Source organism: Gossypium hirsutum, chromosome A12 (genome assembly GCF_007990345.1).
Source record: "Gossypium hirsutum isolate 1008001.06 chromosome A12, Gossypium_hirsutum_v2.1, whole genome shotgun sequence".
Lineage (NCBI taxonomy): Eukaryota > Viridiplantae > Streptophyta > Magnoliopsida > Malvales > Malvaceae > Gossypium > Gossypium hirsutum.
The window spans coordinates 8,218,858-8,244,994 of record NC_053435.1 but is presented as its reverse complement, the minus strand read 5'-3'; the positions used below and the strand labels follow the sequence as shown (position 1 = coordinate 8,244,994).

The following is a 26,137-nucleotide window of genomic DNA, read 5'->3' as shown; positions in this document are numbered from 1 at the left end:
TTTGCTTGTCCTCAAGCAAAATCCTCAACTCATAATCAAAATAAATTCTTCTTAACTTATAATTTCTATCGATAATATCTCAAAATAATCCATAGGTAATCATACATTGAAAATTCAACTGAAAGAACATTGATAAACCGTAAATTATACATATTTTTACCCCATGTTTAATGCATTTTATAGATGATTTCTCATTAGAATTGGTGAATTCGATGCTCCTAATGCTTTAATTTCATGTTTTGTACTCAGGAGAGCACAAAGAGTCAAAAGGAGCCAAAAACGAGCCAAAAAGGGACAAAATAGACCAAATCGAGAAGATGACACGGCCTAAGCCTTGCCACACGGGCAACTCACACGCCCGTGTCTTTCGAGGGTCTCGACCAAGGCTTTCACGATTCACACGGCCTGGCTATTGACCCACACGGCCGTGTGCAATTCAACGGATCGAACACAGCCTGGCAATCACGTCACACGGCCGTGTCACACGGGCGTGTCCCTGCTAAGCCCAAGTTAAGTCCAATTTAGAAAAAAACCACTTTGGAGGGTTTCTAGGCATTCCAAAGCCTATAAATACACACTAGAGGAGGAGAAAAGGGGAGAGAGAGAAGAAGGGTAAGGAATTACACCAAGGAAGCCGATTGATCCATCTCAGAAGCCAGATTCATCACCAAGACTGAAGATCTCTCCTTAATTTCCCTTCAGGAGTTTTAGGTTTTCTTTATTTTTTGTATTCTTTATTCTTCTGAGATGTTTTCTTATTTAGTTATGAACTAAATTCCCTAAATACCTAAGGGGGATGAAACCTAAGATGAATCTTGTTATTATTTTCTGAATTGTATGATAAATATTTAACTTGTTCTTAATTATATGTTCTTAATTCTTGTTTTGATATCCCAGGATATTATTCAAGACATGCTCTTATTCAGAGGAGGAATAGACCCTGTCTAAGAGTACATTTTCCATAATTAAGCGGAGTTGATTGCGCGCCTAGAAATAGGGTGACAAGATTTTGTCAGATTAGGGTGAAACCTAATAAGGGGATCCATAGATCGAGTTAATGCAACCTTAGAGCGTTAATTAGAGAAAAGTCTCGGTTATTCAATCTAGGGATTAGACGTTATTATTCTTGAATAGGGATAATAACATAACTTAGGGATCTTTACGGAACAAGTTAAATGAATAAATCGTCCGATTTGGAGCCAGAATAACAAGTAAAGTCTAGGTGGATTTTTCCTTAGGTATTGTCTCAAGTCAATCGATTTTCCCAAAAGCAATTCCCCAATTCTTTTCTCTGTGCGTTTTTAGTTTAAATAATTAGTTAATTAAAAGAAACCATTTTATTCTTAGGCTAGATAATAAAAAGATAGTTATTACTAGTACTTTTGGTTTCCTTGGGTACGATATTCCGATCTTGTCATTACTATACTATTGTTCGATAGGTGCGCTTGCCTTTTCATTGTGATAATAGTTAGTCTAGGTTTGATCTTCATTATAAATATTTATTACTTGTTATGAATCACTGCGATCAAGTTTTTGGCGCCGTTGCTGGGGAACTGAAATATTAGGACACTAAATTTTTATTACTTTAGCCATTTATTTTTCTTGCAATTTTGTTTTATTTTATTATTTATTAATTTACTTTTTTCTCTCTCTTGGCAAGTTTTTATAGTTTATGACTAGAAGAAACCCGTCCGGACTATTACTCTTTGACGAAAAAATCGATCGTACAATTCACATAAATCAAAGAGAAATAAGGCGTAGTTTACACTACACGGAGAACAAGCAAGAAGACTATACTCAAACCCCAACTGACGAGATGGCTGAAAACCCAGGCGATCAGCTGCCTCCTGCAATTGCAGCTAATCAAAATCCTACTCCACGTACTATGTATGATTATACTAAACCTTCTTTAACAGGAACTGAGTCTAGTATAGTTAGACCTGCTATTGCTTCGAATAATTTCGAACTAAAACCGAACACAATCTAGATGATACAGCAGTTTGTTCACTTTAATGGTTTGCAGGATGAGGACCCAATACGCACTTGGGAAATTTTCTTGAATTTTGCGATACATTCAAAATCAATGGCGTTTCTGATGATGCCATTCGCCTTCGGTTATTTCCCTTTTCACTGAGAAACAAAGCTAAACAGTGTTTGAACTCCTTACCACGAGGGTCTATCACTACTTGGGAACAAATGACCGAGAAATTTTTACTAAAATATTTTTCGCTGGCTAAAATGGCTAAATTGCATAATGATATTTCTTCTTTTGTGCAGATGGATTTAGAAACACTTTACGATGCATGGGAGAGATATAAGGACTTACTGAGAAGGTGCCCTCACCATGGGTTACCGCTTTGCTGCAAGTACAAATATTCCACAATGGTCTGAATCCCTCGACTCGGCAAATGGTTGACGCAGCTGCTGGCGGAACCATCAACAATAAAACACAGAAGATGCCTATGAATTTATAGAGGAGATGTCACTGAATAACTATCAGTGGCAAGTTATGAGGACAAGGCCAATGAAAACAGCCGGCGTCTAGAACATCGATTCAGTCACCATGCTCTCAAATCAGGTAGAACTTCTCAATAAAAAGATTGATGGTTTACTTGGTTCTACGCAAGTACATCCAGTAATGAGGTGTGACTCAAGCGGAGGAGGTGCGCATACAGAATATCAATCCTTCAATCCCACAACCGAAGAGGAACAAGTCAACTATATGGGCAATAATAACTTTAGATCTCAAAATAACCCATACAGTAATACTTATAATGCAGGTTGGAGGAACCACCCAAATTTCTCCTGGAGTGGTCAAGGAAATCAAAAGCCACAAAATCCTCAGGGTTTTCAATAGCCACCTTATCAAAAAGAGAAGAAACCGAACCTCGAGGAGATGCTCTCAAAGTTTATATCAATGTCAGAAACTTGTTTCCAAAATACCGAGACAGCACTTAAGAATCAACAAGCATCGATCCAAGGACTCAAAACTCAGATAGGACAGCTATCCAAACTAATCTCCGAACGACCACAAGGTATCCTACCAAGTAATATTGAACCTAATCCGAGGGAACACCTCAATGCAATTAGCACTCAAGATACGGAAGGATTCATTACACCTGAGCCAGAAATATAGCAAGGCAACGCGATGAACAAAGGACGAGAATAATGATCCCAAATAGGTAAGTACAAATCAAGAACCTCGTGTGCCATATCCTAAAGCGATGACGAAAGACAGAACAGAAGAACAATTCGGTAAGTTTGCCAAACTCTTAAAGAAATTACATATTAACTTACCCTTTATTAAAGTTCTTTCGCAGATGCCCAACTCAGCAAAATTCTTAAAGGAACTTCTGAGCAATAAAAGGAAATTAGACGCTACATCACATGTGGAAATCAATGCAGTCTGCTCAGCTATTCTAAAGAATGAGCTACCTAACAAATTGAAAGATTCAGGGAGTTTTACAATTCCTTGCTTAATTGGTAGTCTATCTGTGAATAATGCTTCAGCTGATCTAGAGGCAAGTATAAATGTTATGCTATATAAAATGTTTAAACGACTAGGTCTCGGTAAACTCAAACAGACTAGGATGAGCATACAATTGGCTGACAAAACAGTTAGACTTCCTAAGGGTATTATTGAAGACGTTCTCCTTAAAATTGATAAATTTATTTACCCAATATACTTCGTTGTCTTAGATATGGATGAGGATAATGAGGTACCTTTAATTTTAGGACGACCATTTTTAGCAACTGCCAGAACTATTATTAATGTAGGCACAGGAGAGCTAACACTTCGTATAGGTGACGACGCAGTAACACTCCAAGCACACGACTCAGTCAAAACCTTTAAGACTCAAGATAATGCTATAAAACCAGTCGATAATAAAACTAATATCCAATCATCCTCGTAGGAACTTCCTCGAACCAAGACAACAGAGACTGTGCGCTACTATCATGAAGAGAACAAAGACATCCATGAAGAACGAAGACTACGGATAGAGGAGCTAGACAAATGGCGAGAACACAAACCGAGAACACATGATAAACCGAAACTACGCAAAAACAAGCCCGATACCTGTCCTAATCAACTTAAGGTTGGCGATACAGTCTTACTAGATGCTGTTGACCCTCACATTGTCACTACCACACCGAATGAGGAAATCCCTCTTACGGTACTTAGTATTTTTCCATTCCGTACAGTGGAGGTGAGTCATCCCAAGTTCGGCACTTTTAAGGTAAACAACACCCGTTTAAAACCTTATTTTACAATTGACAGCAGAAACAAGGAGTATGAACTCCTCGAACCACCATGATCATTCAACGGAGAGGTAAGTCGAGCTTAGACTATAAATAAGCGCTTCTCGGGAGGCAACCCAAGCACTAACATATTTTGATTTCTTTATTTTTATTTTCTAACACTTTGGATCCTTAACTTAATCTTTGAATTGCAAAGTTTTTCAGCACACACGGCCAGGCACACAGGCGTGCCTAAAGCCGTGGCCAAACAAGGGAAGAGACACGGCCGTGCGAAACGGTCGTGTTGAAGCAGGACATGATTTCCCCAAAACACAGGGTGCGATAAATCCCCACGGCCATGCAACATGGCTGTGGGTGCACTCGATAGGAAAAACACAAGCGTGGGGATGGAAACCCACAGGCGTGCCAGGGACAAGGCTCAATTTCGTTTCTTCGACACGGGCGGGCGGCACGCCCATGCCTTTCAGCCGTGTACAACAATCCACGGGCGTGCTACCATAACACACGGGCATAAGAGAAGTGAATAAATCTAGGCACGGTCGTGCGATATGGCCGTGTACCACACACGCCCAAGATACACGGGCGTGGGAGAATAGCCAATCACAACCTAAAATTGCAAAATTCGAAACACACGGGCTCACCCTTATAAGTACACGGGCGTAGCCCTAGGCCATGTGGCCCTCCCCTATATAAGCAAATCACTGTTCATTTTCTTCTTCCCTTCTCCACTCCCTGATCCCTATTCTCAGCCACCACTACCCTCTCGTCCAGTTCATGTGGCAGCTTCATATGCTAACATCTCTGAGCACCTCACCCGATTCGAGCTTCAGTATTTTCAAACAATTTGACAACATTGATGCTACTCTACGGTAGAGTTGTCAGTACCTTTCCATCTCATCGCCAGTCCCGCCTCGCGAACCATCCAGCGATGAATATGTTTAGAGATATTTATTTATTACTTTCTGTTTTTACTTATTATTGAAACTATTTCTATTATTTTTATTAAATTTTAGAATTTTTTTATTCTTTATTTCAGTTATTTCTTTCCGAATCCTTATACTTCCTAATATCTCCTAAAAAGTTCCTGATTTTATCACTGTTATATAAAACTCCTAAACTCCTCATTACATAGGAACTACAACTCCACCGGGGAAGGTTCTCCACGACTGCCATGTCTTGCTCGACCACGACCATAGCTACCACTAGATATAATATTCCTTTGGCATAGGACTTATGGCCTAATGAACCTCTACGACTACCGGAGTATCCTCCTCCACTCTCAAACCGATCACTTTCCAAAACTCTAAGTTCGAGGAATTCATCATATAGGAAGTTTCACTTCTCTTCCTATCTTATTTTTATTCTCTAATATCTATCTTTGTACATTGAGGGCAAAGTACATCTTAAGTGTGGGGGGTATTTATTAATGATTGCCTTGTTCTCTTGAAAAACTCTCATATCATATTTAGAATAAATTTTAATTGATTTATGATTTTAATTGATATATCTTGAATTAAAACATAGGGATTTATGCATTGGTTATTTAAACTTTAAGAAATTAAAGAATCAAGTATGATAAGTTGATTTTTAAGAAATTAAAATTATAGGCTGTTTCCCCAAGTCTATGTATTACTTTGAATTAGAATTCACGAGTCTAAACATCAAAAAGCCATAATTTTTGTGAGATTTTTTAGCCTTTTGAGCATCTATTCATCCTTTCATGCTCACTTTTATTATTGCTTTGAGTGCGTCAGTATTGAACTGTAATTCTAGAACTTGCTTGATTATGCATGTCGAGACCACACCATTTGATTTGATATATCAAAATGATTAAGGCACTTACGATTAACCCGCTCATGCCATGAAAAGCCTACCTCCACGATTAACCCCTAGTAAACCCCCTTGAGCCCAACAAACCAATTCCTGTATTACCCTTAATATTAACCTTTAACCTATTATTGTTGAAATCCCCTAAATTAATCCCTATTTTTGTCTAGATTTGAGTTGAATGGATTGTCTAGCTATGTTTTGTTCTTGATATTTAGTCTATATTATTTAACTTGTTCTTAAAAAAAAACTATGTATACATAATAGTAATTCCATATTCTGAGAAGAAGCTCTGTTGTATGCAAGTGAAGGTTAACTCTTTTTCTAGTTAGGCAACTTTTCAATTCAATCTCGATTCTAACCCTTTCTTTCAGCTTGTGACCATACCCCCTAATCAAGCCTCATTACAACCCTCTAAAGACCTTTTGATTGATGTATCATCTTAAAATTAAAGTGGTGGAGATTTGATTTTCATGCAAGCCTATGGTAATAACTTTCCATTATTGACTATTTAGTGCTTCCTTTATTGTCTTTAAAACACCTCGAGTGATTTGAGTGAAAACACCTCGAGTGATTTGAGTGAATCTTTAGTGAGGATGTAAAACTCTGTGATATTCTTAATTAAAGGTAATTACTTAGATGAGGGAAGACACTTATATTTTCAGGATAAAATACTCATCTTGGAATGATTGAAACTTTTATGTTCTTTTAGTTAAATTCTCAATGTATGATCACCTATGGATTAATTTGAGATATCATTGATAGAAATTATAAGTTGAAAACGATTTATTCTGATTATAAGTTGAGAATTCTGCTTGAGGACAAGCAAATGCTTAAGTGTGGGGGTATTTGATAAACCGTAAATTATACATATTTTTACCCCATGTTTAATGCATTTTATAAATGATTTCTCATTAGAATTGGTGAATTCCATGCTCCTAGCTTTAATTTCATGTTTTGTACTCAGGAGAGCACCAAAAGTCAAAAGGAGCCAAAAACGAGCCAAAAAGGGACAAAACAGACCAAATCGAGAAGATGAGACGACCTAAGCCTTGCCACATGGGCAGCTCACACGCCCGTGTCTTTCGAGGGTGTCGACCAAGGCTTTCACGATTCACACGGCCTGGCCATTGACCCACACGGCCGTGTACAATTTAACGGATCGAACACAGCCTGGCAATCACGTCACATGGCCGTGTCACGCGGGCGTGTCCCTGCTAAGCCCAAGTTAAGTCTAATTCGGAAAAGGCCACTTTGGAGGGTTTCTAGGTATTCCAAAGCCTATAAATATGCACTAGAGGAGGAGAAAAGGGGAGACAGAGAAAAAGGGTAAGGAATTACCCCAAGGAAGCCGATTGATCCATCTCAGAAGCCGGATTCATCATCAAGACTAAGGATCTCTCTTTAATTTCCTTTCAGGAGTTTTGGGTTTTCTTCATGTTTTTGTATTCTTTATTCTTCTAAAATGTTTTCTTATCTTATTTAGTTATGAGCAAAATCCCCTAAGTACCTAAGGGGGATGAAACCTAAGACGAATCTTGTTATTATTTTCTGAATCGTATGATAAATATTTAACTTGTTCTTAATTATGTGTTCTTAATTCTTGTTTTGATATCCCAGGATATTGATTCAAGACATGCTCTTATTCAGAGGAGGAATAGACCTTGTCTAAGAGTACATTTGCCATAATTAAGCGGAGTTGATTGCGCGCCTAGAAATAGGGTGACAAGATTTTGCCGGATTAGGGTGAAACCTAATAAGGGGATCCATAGATCGAGTTAATGCAACCCTAGAGCGTTAATTAGAGAATAGTCTTGGTTATTCAATCTAGGGATTAGACGTTATTAGTCTTGAATAGGAATAATAATATAACTTAGGGATCTCTACGGAACAAGTTAAATGAATAAATCGTCCGATTTGGAGCCAGAATAACAAGTAAAAAGTCTAGGTGGATTTTTCCTTAGGTATTGTCTCAAGTCAATCGATTTTCCCAAAAGCAATTCCCCAATTCTTTTTCTCTGTGCGTTTTTAGTTTAAATAATTAGTTAATTAAAAGAAACCCTTTTATTCTTAGGCTAGATAATAAAAAGATAGTTATTACTAGTACTTTTGGTTCTCTTGGGTACGATATCCCGGTCTTGCCATTAGTATACTATTGTTTGATAGGTACGCTTGCATTTTCGTCGTGATAATAGTTAGTCTAGGTTTGATCTTCATTATAAATATTTATTACTTGTTACGAATCACTGCGATCAAACATCAAAGTTTTCAAACATTCCAAGTTGAGCATTTTATCATGAAAACATAGGCGTCTCCCCTCATCTAAGTAATTACTTTGATTCAAAATATCACAGAGTTTCACATCCTTACTAAAGATTCACTCAAATCACTTGATGTGTTTAAGGACAATAAATGAAGCACTCAATAGTCAATAATGAAAAGTCATTACCATAGACTTGCATGAAAATCAAATCTCCACCACTATAAATTGAGATGAAACATCAATAAAAAGGTCTTTAGAGGGTTGTAACGTGGCTTTGGTTAGAGGGTGTGGTTACAAGCTGAAAGAAAGGGTTAGAATCAAGATTGAATTAAAAAATTGTCTATGTAATAACCCGAATTTTACGATTATCGGAAAAGTATATTTTCCAGTCTCCGTTACTAAAAAATGGATCCCTAAATATTTATCAAAAATATTTAAAAAGTTAATTGAGTGGTTAATTAGAGTTTAATTAAGTGAATTTAGCTTAATTAAGGATAATTGGATAAAAGGATTAAATTGAATAAAGTGTGAAAGTTTAATTATAGATTAAAAGAAAATAAAAAGGACCAAAATGGCAATTATGCCATTTAGCATAAGTGAGGCGGCATAAAAGTAAAAATCTAAGATTTTTACTTAAATTTTAATTATAATATATATATTTACTAGTAATAAATGATATTAAATTAATTTATTATAATTATATTATAAGATATTTATATGATAAATAAATTAGTACAAAGACAAATGTATAGTAAATAAAATATACAAATGTATGGATAAAAATACATACATTTGTAATACATGTATTAGATATTAAATAAATATTTATTATTTTATAAAAGATATTTATTAATTAAATAATTATATTATAAGATTTTATATGATAAATATATTAAATAATGACAAATGTATGGTTATAAATGAATACAAATGTACTAATAATATACACATAAATAAATAAATAATACTTATTATTTAAGTATAAATACATATGTGTATATATATATAAAAAAGAAATAAAGAAAGAAAAAAAGATAGAAATGAAGAAACAAAGCAAATGAAACAGAGAGTAGGGGAAGAAAAGAAAGGAAAAGAGAAAAGAAAGAAGAAAAGGGAAAATTAAAGGTGTGAAGCTTGAAAGTTTAATAGGTAAGTCAATTTAGCCCTTTTTTACTTAATTTTGATGTTTTAGAAGCTTTGGAATAAGATTTTGATGAAATTAAGTTGATATTTTGAAAGTTATTAGATTTCTAGATAATGTTCATGTTGAGTAAAATGATGAAATAAGGGTTAAATTGATAGAAATTCAAGTTAGAAATGAAATAAGGATTGAATTGTAAAGTAAATCATAAGTTTTATGTTGAAGGGCTAATTTGAGGAAATTTCGAAACTAGTTAAATAAGCTGAAAATTTAGTAGTTAAATTTGAGTTGGGATGGAACTTGAATAGAAATAGAGTATGAATTAAGTTAGTAAAGTGAATGAATTAGTTAGGACCTAATTGAAAAAGGCGTAGAAGTTGCTAAAAGGATTAAATAGCTCAATTGTCAAATGAGGAAGGACCTAAAGTGCAAATAAGTCCAAAGGAGATATTCGGAGTGGCAATACCTGAGAAAAATCAGGAAAAGGGTGAAATAAGGGCAAAATTGGAAAATTGCCAAAATTAGCTAAATAAAAATGGGACTAAATTGGAATATCTAGAATTCTCTTCATTTTTCTTTATTTTCAATAGTTGAAAAACAGCCATGGAAGAGGGTTCAAGCTGGTTTTCATTCTCTAGCTACATGTAAGTTTAATTCTTGCTTTCTCCTTGAAATTTCTATGTTTTTGGACTTTTACAATTGGGTCCAACTTACTTTTTCATTAGTTTTTGACTTCATGGCTAATTTTTAAAGTTATTATGGATGAGTGCTGGAAGCATATGATGAATAAACATAGAATTGAAGCTTTAATTTTGATATATGATAATTTTATCAAGTAAAATTAATGGAAATTGATTTTAGGACCTAATTGTGAAAATGTTTGGAATTAAAGTCTAGTGCTGGAATTATGACTTCCAAAAGTTGTAAAGTAGCTTAAAGTGATAGAATAAAGTGTTAATTGAGAAAAATCAGCTAGGGACGAAATTGTTATTTATTAAAGCTTAAGGGGAAAATGGTAATAAACAGCTTGCACTAAAACAATATTGGACAGCAGCAGTAGACTAACTTTGAAAAATCACCATAAATTATAGGAATCTAATTAGGAGATGAAAAAAATATAAATTAAATTTTATTGAGTCTAGTTTCTTATAGAAGAAACGGTGTAAGCAATGGATTTGTAAATCATGAGATATAATGAATTTTGTGAGACAAGGTCAGAATGAATTCGGGTTCCCCTATTCTGACTTTGGAAAATCATAAAAAATTGGATAAAAATAATTAGGGACTTAAATTTATATTCTTAGAATCCTGAATGAATCTATTTTCAATATAAATAAACAATAATATCATTCAAATTCTATACGAGGAGATAATTAATTTTTAGTGAAAAAGGGTCAGAGCTATCAGACAGCAGAACAGGGGTAACTTTAAAGAATAAACTGTACTTATTGGCTAAACCAAAAATTCTGAAAATTTTATGTTAAGAATATATATGAGTCTAATTTTAGGAAAAATTATCAGATCTTAATTTGGAGTTTTATATCTCCACATATAAATAATTTATTGACTATGACATAGATGGACAGCTTGAATATTCATAAAAGTAAATAATAAAAATTATAGATGATGTTACTTACAAGTGTGTTATATACATTAAGAATATGGAATGGAGAGGAGGAGGAAAATATATATGAATATCCAACTAGCATGGCTAATTTGCATGTTTTAGGCTTAAGGACTAAATTGAATAAAAGTAAAACTTTAGGGGACAATTTTGTAAAAATGTCAAAAATGACCAAATTGAAGCGAATGAATTGTTTTATTATCTAAATTAGTAAATTGAATGAAATTTTCAATTTAAGATCGAGTGAAAATCAGGAAAATGGTAAATTACCAAAATGCCCCTAAATCTTGATATTTCTGCAATTTCGCTAGGTAAGTTCGTGTAACTTGAATTATATTATTAAATGCTTGAAATGTATGTTTATGATATGAATATGATTTGAATGATCATTATATGAAAATTGATAAAACATTGATATATTTGATAAAAAAAGGAAGAAATCCCGATTGAATGAAAGGAAAATGGATCTCTGAAAAGGAATTGACGATAAAAAGGATCTAGCCCGGATGGGTGATCCTATCCTGATATAGCCCTTCCGAAGAATATGTGGAAAATGGATTTAGCCCGGACGGGTAATCCGAATTAGGGTCTGAATTTAGCCTGGACTGTAATTCAAATCCAAGCTCATTAGAGTAATTGTCGTTGCAGGGGATTTAGCCTGGACTGGTAATCCCACTGTAAGGATGAGGCTCGTGGGAGTGTGCTCTCTGAAATGAAATGTGTAAGACCATGGTTGAAAGATACCATGGCAACCTGATATGAAATGTGTAAGACCATGGTTGAAAGATATCATGGTAACCTGATATGAAATGTGTAAGACCATGGTTGAAAGATACCATGGAAACATGATATGAAATGTGTAAGACCATGGTTGAAAGAAACCATGGCAACGTGACATGAAATGAATAAAACCATGGTTGAAAGATACATTGCAACATGACGGGAAAATGAATAAGACCATGGTTGAAAGATACCATGGCAACATGATAGAAAACGAGTAAAACCATAGGTGAAAGATACTATGGCATCATGTCGAAGATAAATAAGATCGTGGAAGAGAGACGCCAAGATATCTGTTGAACAACTAATATTCAGGTAATATGTACCAGATGACAAATGGTTATATGAATTGGTTATACAAAATGGTTGTGTGAAATGTTTACAGGAATTGGTCATACGGAAATATATGTACAAAATAGTTGTATGAAATAATTAAGAAGATAGATAAATGAAATAAGTATAGGTACATGGAATTTAATTTATGTTAAGTTTAATACGAACTATTGCCGAAATAAATATACATAAGATATAAGGAAATGATGGTGCATGAAATATTGATATAATGAAATGAATGATATATGCTTATGAAGAAACAGTAAGAGAATAGTATATTTTGTGACATGTACATATATAAATATCTTTGATATGTTGATACAAGGAAATTATGTAAGTTGAGACTATTATTAAACTCAAGTGTGATATGTTGAGAAAATAGGTATATCAATGTTGAATTTATATGAAATATGTGCAAGTATACTAACAATGTTATTGTTTGACACTTAGACAAGTGCCAAGCTATTGATCGAATGGTAACATGTTTAATTATAAGGAGCATTGAAATGGTAAGTACTTAGATGAAAATTATAATTTGAGATTTTGCGAAAATTTTTCTATGATCCCGATTTTATTCCAGTTGGTTTCTAATGTATGTTTTGGGCTTCGAGGGCCCAATAGAGAGACGTTATGATTATTTTCAAAATATGAATAATAAATGACTCAGAATTATCTAAAAATTTTCAGTAAACTCCAGTAATGTCTCGTACCCTATTCCGGCAATGGATACAGGTAGGGGGTTTCGAGCATCTAATGAAACTTTATCTCCAACCTTAAGTTGATTTGGTGAGGTTTCGAGCATGTCATGGTGTGGTTTCGGTTTATCGTGTTTTCTAGGTTTAAATGTCAGCCATTCATCTAAGTCCTCGATTTGTAGCCTTCGTTCTTCATAGATAGATCCTTTGTTGTGGATTGAACATGGCTCATGTGTGTCATTCGAACTTTTTTCTTGTAAAATAGGTTGCACTGTATGATCAGTCTGAGTAGAACAATTTGTACAATCACCTTTAATTTTTAATGTGTTGTTCGGGTTGCGAGCTTGAAGGGTGATTCTTTCGTCTCCTACACGAAGTGTGAGTTCACCTGTGCCAACATCAATAATTGTTCTAGAAGTTGCTAAAAAGGGCCTTCCCAAAATTAAAGAAACATTACTATCCTCTTCTATGTCTAAAACAACAAAATCAACTGGGACTATATATTTGTTAATTTTAACAAGTACGTCTTCAATAATACCCCTAGGAAATCTGACAGTTTTATCTGCTAATTGAATGTTCATCCTAGTTTGTTTGGGTTTCCCTAGACCTAGTTGCTTAAACAATTTGTAAGGCATAACATTGATACTAGCCCCTAAATCAGCCAACGCATTATTAACATCTAAGCTACCAATTAAACAAGGAATTGTAAAACTCCCTGGATCTGTTAGTTTGTTGGGTAGCTTATTTTGAAGAATGGCTGAGCAAACCGCGTTCAGCTTCACATGCGACATTTCATCTAACTTTCGTTTATTTCCTAAAAGCTCCTTTAAAAATTTGACTGCGTTCGGCATCTGCGAAAGTGCTTCAATAAATGGTAAGTTAATATGTAATTTCTTTAAAAGTTTAAGGAATTTATCAAATTGTTCGTCTGAGTGGTCTTTCCTTATCGCATTGGGGTATGGCACATGAGATTTATATTCTGGATTTACCAATTTTGTTCGTTTTGGCCTACCTCATTCTTACTTTCGCTTACCACCAGTTCTAGCCTTGGTTTTGCCACTAACCCTTCCTCATCTTGAATGGCAATGGCGTTGGGTTGCTCCCTTGGGTTAGATTTAGTGTTGCTTGGCAGGCTACCTTGTGGTCGTTCGGAAATTAACTTAGCGAGTTGTCCAATCTGAGTTTCGAGCCCCTGGATTGATGCTTGTTGATTTTTGAGTGCCGTTTCGGTATTCTGAAAATGAGTCTCTAACACCGAGATGAATTTGGTTAGCATCTCCTCAAGGTTTGGCTTTTTCTCTTACTAGTATGGTGGTTGCTGAAAGCCTGGAGAGGGTGGTGGTTTCTGATTTCCTTGGCCTCCCCATGAAAAATTTGGGTGGTTCCTCCAACCTGCATTGTAAGTTTTGCTATAAGGATTGTTTTGAGATCGAGGATTATTACCCATGTAATTTAACTGCTCGTTCTCCATGTTGTAGCCATAAGGTGGGTATTTTGAACTGTTCGATCCACCTCCACTTACTTCGCACTGCATTACTAGGTTAACCTATGAAAAACTAAGAAAACCATCAATTTTCTTATTCAAGAGTTCTACCTGATTAGAGAGCATGGTTACCTAATTGACGTTATAAACACCAGCTATTTTCGTTGGCTTTGTACTCATAACTTGTCACTGATAGTTATTCAGTGACATCTCTCTATAAATTCATAGGCATCTTCAGGTGTTTTATTATAGATGGTTCTGCCAGCAGCTGCGTTAGCCATTTGTCGAGTTGAAAGATTCAGGCCATTATGAAAGGTTTGAACCTGTAGCCAGAGTGGTAACCCATGGTGAGGGCATCTTCGCAACAGGTCTTTGTATCTCTCCCATGCATCGTAGAGTGGTTCTAAATCCAACTGCACAAAAGAAGAGATATCATTACGTAATTTAGCCGTTTTAGCCGACGGAAAATATTTTAATAGAAACTTTTCGGTCATTTGTTCCCAAGTAGTAATTGACCCTCGTGGTAACGAGTTCAACCACTGTTTAGCTTTGTTTCTCAAAGAAAAAGAGAATAACCGAAGGCGAATGGCGTCATCAGAAACACCATTAATTTTAAATGTATCGCATAATTCCAAAAAGTTTGCTAAGTGAGCATTGGGATCTTTGTCATGCAAACCATCAAACTGAACAAATTGTTGCATCATTTGAATTGTGTTAGGTTTCAATTCAAAAGTATTTGCAGCTACAGCAGGTCTAACTATGCTTGATTCAGTTCCTGTTAAAAAAGGTTTAGCATAATCATACATAGTGCGCGGAGTAGGATTTTGATTAACAGCAATCGCAGGAGGTAGTGGATTTTCTTGGTTTTCAGCCATCTCCTTGGTGGTGGTTGAAGTATCTTCCTCTTGCTCTTCTGTGTAACATAAGCTTCGCCTTATTTCTCTTCAGTTTCTGCAAACTATGCGATCGATCTCAGTATCAAACAGTAATGGTCAACTAGAAAAACCTGTCAGAAGAAAATAATTGAAGAGTTAGAAAAGAAAATAAAAATTTAAATTGCAATAAAAGTAAAATGGCTAAAGTAATAAAAATCGAGTGTTCTTAATATCTTATTTCCCCTACAACGGTGCCAAAAACTTGATACGTGATATTCGTGGCAGGTTTTAAATATTTATATTGAATCGTTCTTGAAACTAACTATTATCACGATGAAGGCAAGTGCACCTATCGAACAGTAGTATAGCTTTAGCAAGACCTGATTATCGAACCCAAAGGAACTAAAAGTACTAGTAAGGACTGTCTTTTTATTATCTAGCCTAAGAATAATGGGGTTTGTTTTAACTAACTAATTAACTAAACTAAGAATTCACAGAAAATAGAATTGGGGAATTACTTTTGGAAAAACGATTCAATTAAGACAATACCTAAGGAAAAATCCACTTAGACTTCACTTGTTATTTGACTATGAATCGGACGATTTTTTCATTTGACTTGATCCATAGAAATCTCTAAGTTATATTATTATCTCTCTCGAGACTAACATTAAATAATTGAAATCTCTTTCTAATTAACTCCTAGGGCTACATTAACTCGATCTATGGATCCTCTTATTAGGTTTCACCCTAATCCAGCAAAATCTTGTCACCCTATCTCTAGGCGCGTAATCAACTCCGCTTAATTATGACAAATGTACTATTAGACAGGGTCTATTCCTCCTCTGAATAAGAGCTTAACTTGAATCAATATCCTGGAATATCAAAACAAGAATTAAGAACACATAATTAATAACAAGTTAAATACTTATCATACAATTCAAATAATAATAACAAGATCCGTCTTAGGTTTCATTCCCCTTAGGTAATTAGGGGTTTTAGTTCATACTAATGAAAGAAAACATCTCAAAAGAATAAAAGTAACAAAACATAAGAAAACCCAAAACTCCTGAGGGAATTTGAAGGGAGATCTTCAGTATTGATGGTGAATCCGGCTTCTAAGATAGATCAATCGGCTTTCCTCGAGCAATTCCTTGCTTCCTCCTGTGCGTCTGCCCTTTTCCTTCTCCTTTAGGGTGTATTTATAGGCATCGGAATGCCTAAGAGCCCTCAAAAGTGGCCTTTTCCGAATAGGACTTTGCTTGGGCTTGACAGGGACACGCCCGTATGACACGCCCGTGTGCGATTACTTCAGGCCGTGGTCAAGCCTGTTAAATAGGCACGGGCATGTGGTCTACCCGTGTGAGTCGTGCTTCGATTCTGCCAAATTGACACGACCGTCTGCTCTGTCCATGTGAGGAAGTCCAGGTCGTGTTAATTTCGTATGTTGGCCCATTTTCTTCATTTTTGGCCCGTTTCTCGTTCCTTTCACTCTCCTATGCTCACCTAAGTATAAAACATAAAATTAAGGCATTAGGAACATCGAAATCACCAAATCTAAGGAAAAATCATCCATAAAATGTGCTAAGCATAGGATAGAAATATGTATAAACTACGGTTTATCAGTGACAAGGATCCTCCAAAGTCGTGAAATCAACTCGATATTTTGAAATTTTTACAGTTTGGTCCTTATTTGACCCCGAGTCACTTTAAAAAATTTCGTAAGCTCGTAAAGGACCCAAAAAATAAAGGTATAACATATTGTGAATGAGTATTATGATTAATAGCATGTTTATAAGGTTAAATTGAATCGTAACCATGAATGTGACATCTCATAGCTCGAACTCAGCGCCCGAGTCGGGTATGGGGTGTTACATGTACTTGGCAACTCATTCTGTTGTATGCATATATGTTAGTTTCATGTTACTATGGCCTTGATATTGGATGTTATGTTATTGATGTTTTTGTGGTATGCGTATGCTTAGTTTTTAATCTATCGTTGGTCATTGTTTGCTTTGATGTATGAATGTGTTTTACTGTGAGTTGCCATGATGTTTGGTTAGGAAAATTTGATGCTATGACGTGTTTTGAGCATGATTTTTGCATGGTTTTATAAGAACTTTTGAGTATGTTATATATTTACTTGAGAAATAAGTGTTTTGGAATGATTCTGCAATGTTTTAAACTTGAATTTTTCGTCCTTTACTTCAAAGTTTCAATATATTCCTTTTTGGTATCGAAATATTGAACTCAATTTTAGCTATATAGGTTCCAAATATTGGTACATGGCTTGGATATAGTTGAACATCCAAGTCAATGGCTCAAAATCTTTAGTACCTCCCAAATGTATTGAAATCTCTACTCTAGATTTGGGCCAAGGCACCGTTTTGATCCCTTTCGACTTTGATTAAAGCCATCTAATCGTCTTAAACTTGATTTATTGAATTTTTGTAATTATTTTAATGAATGATATTTTGAGAGTTTTAAGTTTTGAGTGTTGTTCTTTTGTTGTGGTAACATTTTCTATCCGTACCAATCATCAATGTGGGTAGGAGAAGTTACACTGGCGGTTCAATCGTCGATTTGGTTTATGAAAATCTTTAAAAAAATACCATATAACACCATTATACATTTAAATACTACATACACAAATAAACTATATACAATATGGAAATAAATAATTTATTTATTAAAATATTACAAATAAATTAAAAAGTAAAGTCTCATGTGCATATTTGACAATCAAAATTTTAAGTTCATAATTGCACAAAATCAAAATTTACAAATCAAATTATTGGATCAAATTTGAAATTTCCCCTAATGTCACTATTTTTTTCCCACTTCACCCTTTCTCCAATTCGTGGGTAGACTTGATCATGGGTCGAGCCAGGTTGGGTACAGGTTAGGCCAATGCAGAATTTTAGGCCCGAGCTCTATCTAAAAAATAGGCCTAAAATTTTATCTAAGCTCAACCTATATTAAAAATATTAAAACCGGACCTAACTCAACTCGACTATAATATCTTTTTTAAATTAATTTTTATATAAAAAATTTAAAATATATAATATACAAGTGACACGAATCAAGCCAAGCTTAAGCTAAAAAATTATACTCAAAGCCTACTCTGTTTAAAAGACGAATCTTACTTTTTACCCAAATATATTTTTTACTCTATATTTCTACTCAAATCCCATTTTTTTCTTTTTTTAGACAGTACTTCAAGCCTAAAATACTCGCTTGAGTCACGATGAATTCCACTTTGGGTATAGAAGTTGTCACTAAAAGCCGTAGGTTTTTTGTCTATTGGTATAGAAATAATAGCTCTGAAAGTGTCGCTAAAGGCTTATGCAGATTTATTGGTTTCTTCCACTTTTAGCGGCGCCGTTAATCGATGATCGTCACGGTTATAAGCTGAACTCTACTCTCGCTTACCCTAAAAGTTTGGGGCAGACGATTTCTCCCAAAATATTAGCCCATTCCTCCCACCTCAGTTCGACTTGAATTTCATAAGACGAAGGTAACTACTCTCTCAATTCAATCTAAACCTAAATAATCACTGTGATCGCTCGGTTATTTAGTTTAAGGACAATATTAGCGAGAAACTAGAGCTATCGAAAGATTTGGGTTTCTGTTTGTGTTTTTTTTTACAGTTTTAATATTTTAGAATAATTTAATTTTTAATCAAATTTTGCTCTAGTTTAATATTTTCCTATTATCTTGTTGATTGTATTGTTGGTTTTCTAGTTTACAACCATGAGCTGGAATTTGAAGTAATCTGCTTTCTGTAACGATCTTTTGCGTAAAAGAGAGTTTCTGAAGCTTTTAATTTGTTGAAAGAGAATGAGGACCAAGCGAAAACGAGCATGCAAGAAATCCCCAGCCAGAAAATCAGCTGCAGTGGCCAGAAATGGAAAAGCAACGAACCAAAGTGAAAAGGCAGTGAACCAAAACAAGGAAGCATTTTTAACTTCTATTAACAAAATTAACAAAGAAGACTCTGTGTCTGCAGACTCTAACGATTTGGAAGTAATTGATAAGTGTGATTCTGACCCTGATGATGCCAAGAGAAATTCATCATCATCGTCCACTTCTAGTGACAGCGATGAGTCATTTAGTGCTGAAGATAGTAGCTCTGGTGACTCTCAATCAATTGATAGGAGATCTAGGAAATCAACTAAAGGACATGGTAATGGAAAGCAGAAAGCAAGTAAATTGCCAAAGAAAGGGAGGAAAGATGATGTTAAGTCATCTAAGTTATTGCGGTCTTCTGGTAAAAGGCAAGACGAATTTAAGATGCCTCAGCAGGATCCTCGCTACAATAAGAAAGAACTGGAAGCTGCATTGGAGGTATGCTGACAATCCTTATCAGTACCAAACTTCAGGCATTTGAGAAGGAAATAAAATGTAGTTACAAATTGCTAATGGAACAATGCCTGTTGTTACTGATCTGCTTTTGAGGTTTTATGCATTTTGTACTTACTGTCATTTTTCTCAACTTATTAGGTGATAAAGAAAATTATGAAGATGGATGAGGCTCAACCATTCAATGTTCCTGTAGATCCTGTTGCTTCAGGGAAACCTGTAAGTATATGATACCTTGAAAGTTGTGAATGTAATGCCAAATTATCTTTAATAACCCCATGCTATGTGTTGAATGATTCTCCTAGGGTCAGCAATTGAATCTAGCCTAAGTTGAAGGCCTGCTTGCTTGTCTTGTCTCTTTATATTTTTTGTTTGATATTCCCTTAGCTAGCATTAAAAATGATATACAAGTTACTGACTCACATTATTCACTCATGTTGCCTTAAGTATAAAATAAAAGATTCACTTGTATGGTTATCATTTTTGTTGGCACAGTGCACCTTTGAATGCATGTCCACTCTGATCAATGATATTGATTAATCTCACTAACTTCCTTTCTCTCCTCCCTCCTCCCTCCTCCCTTTTCGGTTTTTGTTTACTGGAAACAGGATTACTATGCTGTAATAGATACTCCAATGGATTTTGGTATGATATGTAGTAATTTAGAAAGTAGCATAAAGTACTTGAACTCAGAAGACGTGTTTAATGATGTACAATACATTTGGGAGAACTGCTGCAAGTGCAACAAGAAAGGAGAGTATATAGTATATCTAATGAAACGAGTGAAGAAAAAGTTCATGAAGTATTGGACAGCTGCTGGCTTGAGCATCAAACAATCAAGACAGATTAATGGTATGGGTCCTTTATTATTAATTGTTTCTTACATTCGGATGGTTTTCTCTAAAATTTATCAAGCCCTTTATGCTAGAGATGCAAAACTATTACACAAGCTTCAGATGCTTCATGAAAAGAGATTTCCTGTTATATCGGCTACTTCATTTTTTTTGATATTTTACCTTTCTTGATCAACTAACTAGTTCAGTCAGTGTCCAAATAAGTAGCAATCCCGATATACATATTGAGTTAATTTCATGGCTTACTGACATCGAGAAAGTTCCAAAAAATGTGTACATATATATAATTAGGGGAGCTCAAGTAGATACCATCTAGAAAGTTCCAAAAAATATATTCATCTATTACAATAAGACATTAAACTTCTCATTAGTGAATTATGAAATGATAGCAGACTAGCAATAAAATGTAATGCAAATTGCAAGGTGCTTATTCAATTGGTAGGTTAATGTTGAGAAATGAAGGTTTATTTATATGCACAATGTTGAGACATCTAATTCAAATGCCATGCTGTATGAATAGAGTAATAAATCTGAGATTTGTCTTGGATTCTCAAATCCAATTACAAATGCATTTTGACGATTTTGTTTTGGCATTTATGGATTCGTATTTCAATTTTATTTATTCAGTGGGAACTTCGTACAAACCATCTACCACAGACTATGCTACAAGGCATAGTGGGCTTGAGCCCTTCTATCAGGTAAGCAGTGCAGTAGGAGGTGCCAGTCAGATGCAGCAGGATCAATTGGGTTTTAGTCAGCCATATGGATACATGCCTCCATTCAGCTATAGCCAACCTCATCAATTACCACAAACTACACCAAGCACTTCATGGCCACAGTTCTCCCATTTGCCCCCAGTGAGTTATCATCAACATTGTCAGTCACAGCATCCACAGCCTAGCACCAACCAGTCCCAATTCTCCCAATTACAAGCTTGCACAGGCTGTAACAATGCAGGTAATATATTCATCATTTCTGTCAATCTTTTCTTGGATAAGTGTTTTAACTTTTTATTGTCTATCTTCCCTCTCGGCCTGCTCAATACTAATCTTTTTTCAATTTCTAACCATGCCCCTTCAAAAAGTGCTAAGTTTGAATTGCTTACCTTTTATTTAAAAAATCATTAAGGCAAAAATTGGAAACTGAACAGTTCTTCATGTAGTCCAATAAATGCTTTCTTTCAATCTTTGTATGTAGCGAAAAAAGATAATAAAATTGTGAAGAAGCGATTATGTTATTGTGTTTTGAGTTCGCAGAAATGGTTAGCATAATATATAATGAAACCATTTATCATGCCTCAAATCTGCTAATGGTTTTCTGTTTTGATGTTATACTTGTAATTGACTTGGTTTATTTTTTTTAAGTATACCAATCTTGCATGTGGAACACACTAACTCATGTTAATATTTTTGAAAGAATCTAAATTGTACTCTTTTTATCTTAATTGATCAGCCGTCAGTATCTGACAACTACCATCTAGCTATTTTCATTTCTCTTTGACACCAATAATGAATTTGTAGGATATTCGCATTTGCAACCACATAAAGAAATTGCCCCAAAACACAAAAAGCATGAACCTTTATCAAAACACAAAAAGAATGCAGCTATGGCTCCTGCTGCTTCAATATGTGGTGGTGCACCCAGTGATTCTCATGCACAACAGCCGCAGTTAAGCAACAAGCAACCGTATTTTCTGCGGCAGCGGCAGAGCATCAGCCCACTACAACCCTCTCAAGTGCATGGTGCTGCAGATGGTGGTAAGCAAGCACAGCAGTTCAATAATCTTTGTACCGCTTTTTAACTTATAGTCAGTACATGCTCAAATGGTTATTTATTTTGTTCTGTGAGAATCCATTATTACAGCAGGTTCTGAGTTAGGAAGCATGCATTGTTTTTGCATTACCCTGACATTTAGTCCTCTTTGTTCATTTGTTTATATACTTTATTTCCATTTATTTAGTTTTCATTTGTGACAAATACTGTATAGTTTTTTCCATTTCTATTTATCTCCTTTGCCATTTTCACTGTACTATGTTCATATTTTCATCTTCCTGCAGACATAGCCCCAAAACACAAAAAACATGCATCTATGTCGAAACACAGAAAGAACTCGTCTATGAATCCTGTTGCCTCCATTCATGGTGGGCCACCTGGCCATTCCCAGACACAATTGCAAGCTGTTGTAAATGGTGGTAAGTGAATACAGTAATTCAGAACTTCTAATCCTGAATGATCTTGTAATTAGGACACTACATTCTCAGTGATTCTCTATTTTGTTTATTTTAATAATCCATCCTTCTAGGTCAGAGTTCAGAAGCATGCTTCATTTCTGCATTACTTGAAATATTAGATTCTTCATTTATTTGTCTCTTTACACTCAAGTTTTTCCCCCCAAAGGATTTGCGGTACATGTTTCAATGACATGTAAAGTCCATGGTAGAGGAACTTCAACCATTATTTATTCACGTTCTTTTACTTCGCTAGTAAAATTGCACTTGCCGCCTCAAGCAGATTATACAAGATCCAGTGGTTATGTTCCCTTATATCCTGTGGATTCCATGGCTGTACTTGGCCAATCACATCCCCAACAGTCCCCGTTGAGCCGTAGTGAATCTAGTGAACCTCAGCAACTGCATCCAAAGGCAAGCCATTGCCAGCCTCAGTCATCCCAGCTGCAAGATAATTTAGATATTGGTACCATCTATATGCTATTTCTCTGTCACTCTATGAACCATCTACTTCCCCTGTATTTATATAACACTATATGGTTGGCTTTATCTTCTATCCAGTTTGACAATTTAACCATCTGCACCTGCATAAAAGCAGTAATGAAAATAAATAAATGCTAAACATGATCGTCAATATTAGTCTTTATTGACTTGTTAAGTTGCATTCGCTATTATGATGCTTATGTAATGTCAAATTCTATTTTCCTCTGTGCAAGTGCATTGATGTTTTCAGTCTTGATATAAATTTTTATATTAGCTTTTCATTTTGGATGGTGCGTCTGTTTCCCCCCTCTTTGCAGAATATTCACACATGTCACTTACAGATTCTGCCTTGAGGGGTATTAGATGTGCACTTGAGTATTCTGCCCGCCCCACAACCAACAAATCTAACAAAGCAAATCAGGACCAAGTGGCCTCTGTCAATCTCCAGCCTGATCAGACTCCACAGAGCCCGGAGCATCCACAGCGCATAACAAAGAAGAAGAGAGGAAGAGGTCCCACTCGCTGCCGCTTCTTGAATGACTTGGCAGATGGTGAGCGGATTTTTGTTCATTTCAACAAGTTTGGACAGCCTGTTGGTCCTGAGTCATCCAAGCTAAGCAGCTTCCTGGGCACTATAGCACGGAATGGACACAAGGCACCCCTTAATTTTGTTCACTGGAGAGCAATGCCAGATTCTTACAAAGAGGAAATGTGGGAATATGTTCAGGCATGATAAAACGTTTACTTATTCCTTTTGTGTCATATTGCTTTCCTTTTGTAGTGACATTTTGCCTCTTCCATGTGCTATAGACAAAGTTTGCCCTTGATCCAAGTGGCAAGTCCTGGGTCATGCAGTCTATTGCTACAAAATGGAGGAATTGGAAGGCAGATCTAAAGGCAACATATTATGATTCTCTTAAAACAGATGAAGAGCGCTTGAAGGTACTTGACCCAAGGGTTGTTCCTGACCAATGGCCAAGTCTTATCTCATATTGGAGCTCTGATGACACAAAGGTATTTACGAAGCAGTGATTGTAAATTCAAGTTCCTTTATTGTGGTGTAAATTTTGTTGGTACTTAACTTTAAAAATGTGAAAAATGTTATCTGTATTTTCCATTGGTAGAAACATTGTGCTACGAATAGGGCTAACCGTTTAAAACAGAGGAGTGGACATTCTTCAGGGACTAAGAGTTATGCAAGGATACTTGAGGAGGAGGTAATTTCTTGTGTTTCTGAAATAATAGTTACATGCGTGTTGCATAGTTTGTTTTGGAAGGCGTATTGAAAGAAATTTTGCTGTTGTTCAAATAGCGAAACAAAAGGCCTGATGGGAAGGAGCCAACTAGAGCTGAGCTTTATATCTTAACACATACACGCAAGAATGGACAGCCTGTTGATGAGACTGCAGCAGAATTAATTGTATGTAGATTTAACTCGACTGTACTTTTTTTAGATGTGGGGTTATATGTAAATATATGTGCATCTACCCTCTATCTGATAAATTTTGCAAGCTAAACAATTGGGTTTCTCTTTGCAGTCAAAGATCCGTGAACAGGAAGCTAAGAAAGAGACTACCTCACAATGTAGTGATGAGTCAAATGACACTTTGTGTCGAGTTATGGGAGAAGAAAACCATAACCGTGTGCGACCTTATAGAATGCGTTCCACTTGTACTGATCTTTTTGGTCCGATATCTAGCCGTGATGACCTGGTGAGAATGGCTTCTGAGGCCAAAAAGTCGGCAGATGAAGAGGTGCGCAAGATGGTAGTGAAAATGGAGGCTATGGAGGAAAAATATGCACGTATGGAAAACCATATAGCTAGGATGACTTCAAGCATGGAGAAGTTTCTCAAGAAGGTTGGTGGATCTTCAAATACTTTGGGTCTCGAACAGGTAATCTTCTGGTCTACATTTGTTCAGTGGTAGTTGATTTCTGTTTTATGTCTACTGTTATGCTGTTTGCATTTCAGTTTCATGATAATCCCAAATGTCCCTAGCACTCAAAGCTGCTACACGACGTGGATCTGTGTGTTAGTTTTTTTTTTTTCTAATTCTTTTGAAGGTTTCTTTTTCTCCTTATTTGTCCTGTACATATTTAATAGGAATGACCTTCTATTGCGTATGTTAACTAATTAGCTTAGAATTGGAAATGCACCGAGTTCTAATGAAAACACTAATTTGTTGGTGCTGTAGTTATAGTCTGCAGAGTATCTATGGTTAATTGATAGAAAATTAAATTTCAAAAAACCTAGGGACCATATCTCAATTCTTGAAAACAAAAATTGTTGTAGAATAGCACACTATTGGAAGTAGCTTTTCATGCATATGTAGTTTGATTTGTAAATTCATTTTAGTATTATTAACACATATAACGTGGAAGTTTCGATATATGACATAGAAAAACTGTTTATTTTTTGAGATTCTACTGTCCTGTTTCTTGCCTTCCATGGATACTATGACCTATTACTAGTCCGTTCAGTTTTGCTTTTGTTAACTTGTCAATGACCCAAGGAAAACTAGTTTTTGTCATCGCATATTGGCCCTTTGAAATCTTTGCACAATGATGGTTTGTCAGTCTGGTTATTTATCAAGGCTTAGATTATGCAAATGCAGTTCTGCCAATATCTTGAATAAAGCTTCTTTCTTTTCTCTTTTTTTTATCAGGCTGCAGAACCAGAAGAGGATGATGCTTAATGGACTTCTTCACCCACCTTTATGTTGAACTGATTCTATTTGTAAGTATTTTTAATTTTGCATGTTGAACCTGTGGAACTTGAATCGTTGAAGGAATGCCCCTTCATTATTAATATCATTGGAACTGAAATTATTGTAAAATTGCAACAAATCTGTTTGTCTGAATGATTATGGAAGTTGTTAGGCAAAATGTACGAGCATGCATACATAACATATAATACAAAAAAAGGGGGGGG

General features: G+C 35.4%; 1 protein-coding gene and 2 non-coding genes across 8 annotated transcripts; 2 read left to right on the top strand and 1 right to left on the bottom strand.

The window, feature by feature from the left end:
• Nucleotides 1-2,245: 2,245 nt before the first annotated feature.
• On the bottom strand, nt 2,246-2,351 carry LOC121211791 (small nucleolar RNA R71). The gene has a single exon (XR_005907009.1). It is a non-coding gene; the product is annotated as a small nucleolar RNA R71 (small nucleolar RNA).
• Nucleotides 2,352-14,745: 12,394 nt separating this feature from the next.
• LOC121211591 (small nucleolar RNA R71) lies at nt 14,746-14,852 on the top strand. Its single transcript, XR_005906811.1, has one exon. It is a non-coding gene; the product is annotated as a small nucleolar RNA R71 (small nucleolar RNA).
• Nucleotides 14,853-18,514: 3,662 nt separating this feature from the next.
• Nucleotides 18,515-26,042, top strand: LOC107928272 (uncharacterized). 6 transcript variants are annotated; one of them, XM_041082616.1, is made up of 14 exons: nt 18,515-18,795; nt 19,023-19,625; nt 19,782-19,859; nt 20,249-20,492; nt 21,122-21,451; nt 22,015-22,251; nt 22,552-22,686; nt 23,006-23,188; nt 23,547-23,932; nt 24,016-24,219; nt 24,330-24,422; nt 24,518-24,625; nt 24,744-25,100; nt 25,872-26,042. In XM_041082616.1, the coding sequence occupies exons 2-14, from the start codon at nt 19,119-19,121 to the stop codon at nt 25,899-25,901; spliced, it is 2,892 nt and encodes a 963-aa protein (XP_040938550.1). In that variant the 5' UTR covers nt 18,515-18,795; nt 19,023-19,118; the 3' UTR covers nt 25,902-26,042. The 6 variants fall into 6 exon arrangements, with proteins under 6 accessions (XP_040938550.1, XP_016714968.1, XP_016714961.1 ...); XM_016859479.2 differs by having other exon boundaries at nt 23,523-23,932; XM_016859472.2 differs by having other exon boundaries at nt 22,979-23,188.
• Nucleotides 26,043-26,137: the final 95 nt, after the last annotated feature.